Source organism: Vanessa atalanta, chromosome 21 (assembly GCF_905147765.1).
Source record: "Vanessa atalanta chromosome 21, ilVanAtal1.2, whole genome shotgun sequence".
Taxonomy (NCBI): Eukaryota; Metazoa; Arthropoda; class Insecta; order Lepidoptera; family Nymphalidae; genus Vanessa; species Vanessa atalanta.
In genome coordinates, this window is record NC_061891.1 from 5,554,823 (window position 1) to 5,556,259 (window position 1,437).

The following is a 1,437-nucleotide window of genomic DNA, read 5'->3' on the forward strand; positions in this document are numbered from 1 at the left end:
TCACAAGGGTAGTCTAAACATTCAAATAGCAATAACTGCTGCGATAATGTATCAGCAATAATAATATTTGCAATGTATCAGCGTCTTTTGTCAGACGAAAGTGCACCATTTAAATCATATGTATAGTTGCCATGCGAAATTCATAATATTATAACGTCACTCGCTCAATCCGTGTCTAATATTATCGTCTCGCAGTAAGCCTACGTATCTAGGCGATCTTAATTGTGACATCAAATACCCGATAAAATTGTCGCGGTGCGTTGTTTACTGTGCACAATCGCTTACCACGACAACGCGAGTGAATACGCTCCGTGACGCCATAACGCACACAGACGCAGTTTCCCGCGAAGGCTATAAATGGCCGGCGCCTACCGCCGCCCCTCACTCTGCAATCAGCAAACGTTGAGAGCACACGTAAAACTACAAACGATACTAATCATGGTCGTGAAACTAGCCCACGCTGCGTTGTACGCGGATGTCTACCCGGCGTTGCCGAAATGTCGTGGAAGACAAATGGATTGTGCAGCTGAGAAGCGCCACAAACTGACCGCCTTACCAGCTCTTGTTGAAGATGATTCTGAATCGGAGATTTTTGAAGTGGAACAGGAGAGACCTTATATTCTCCACACCGAAGGATTGAGAAGACAGAAATCAATTTCACCCCAACGTAGAGAGAAGATGCGCCGTCAATTAGCGCTCCCATCGCTCTCTGAAGACGAGGAGCCTTGAGGCTTAAGAAGAATCAATTTGGAATGGAGCTTAGACGCTGTAGAACAGCTGGTCCTGTTAATTCAAATCGCAGGAAATGAATCTCGCCGCCTGGAAACGTCCCAAGTATTATGGAGATATCCCAGCATCGAATCTGCACACCGGTCGCAAAAATGTGATTTAATTGTGACGGAACATTATGATGTTGCGGTTTATTTGTGCGATTACGATAGTATTTGACATCATGTCAAATATAAACTGTGAAGTGAAACAAATGTAATGTTTAACAGTATATTATATTTTACATAACGTGTAAAGTTAAATTTAAGGTATTCATAATAAAGTTGTGTTACAAAAATAGATATTTCTATTATTTTATAAATCTTCAACAAATGGTATGTACCCACTGTACCTGACGATATATACAATATACATACATAAAAATAGAATACATTTTAAACAAGTTCCTATTGTATTAAAATTTAATAACTTCACATTGGAACAATGTGTTTTTATAGCAACCCATACATAAACCTATCTAACCAATTAAAGTACAATGAACCTATGCTGAGTACATTATCAAATCAACATTTTTTATTTCATTTAATCATTTTTTTTTGGGTTTCTACTAAGTTCTCACTTGCATAGTTATACGATTTTTTTTATTAATTATTATTGGTTAGAAATTTAATAACATATTTGCAAATTTCGTCAATGTTTTAGTTAGAG

At 37.7% G+C, this 1,437-nt stretch overlaps 1 protein-coding gene across 1 annotated transcript; it reads left to right on the plus strand.

Annotated features, from left to right (window-relative positions):
* Positions 1–342: 342 nt before the first annotated feature.
* LOC125072361 lies at positions 343–1,068 on the plus strand. Its single transcript, XM_047682972.1, has one exon. It carries the CDS (start codon positions 358–360, stop codon positions 727–729), a length of 372 nt encoding a protein of 123 aa, XP_047538928.1. The 5' UTR covers positions 343–357; the 3' UTR covers positions 730–1,068.
* Positions 1,069–1,437: the final 369 nt, after the last annotated feature.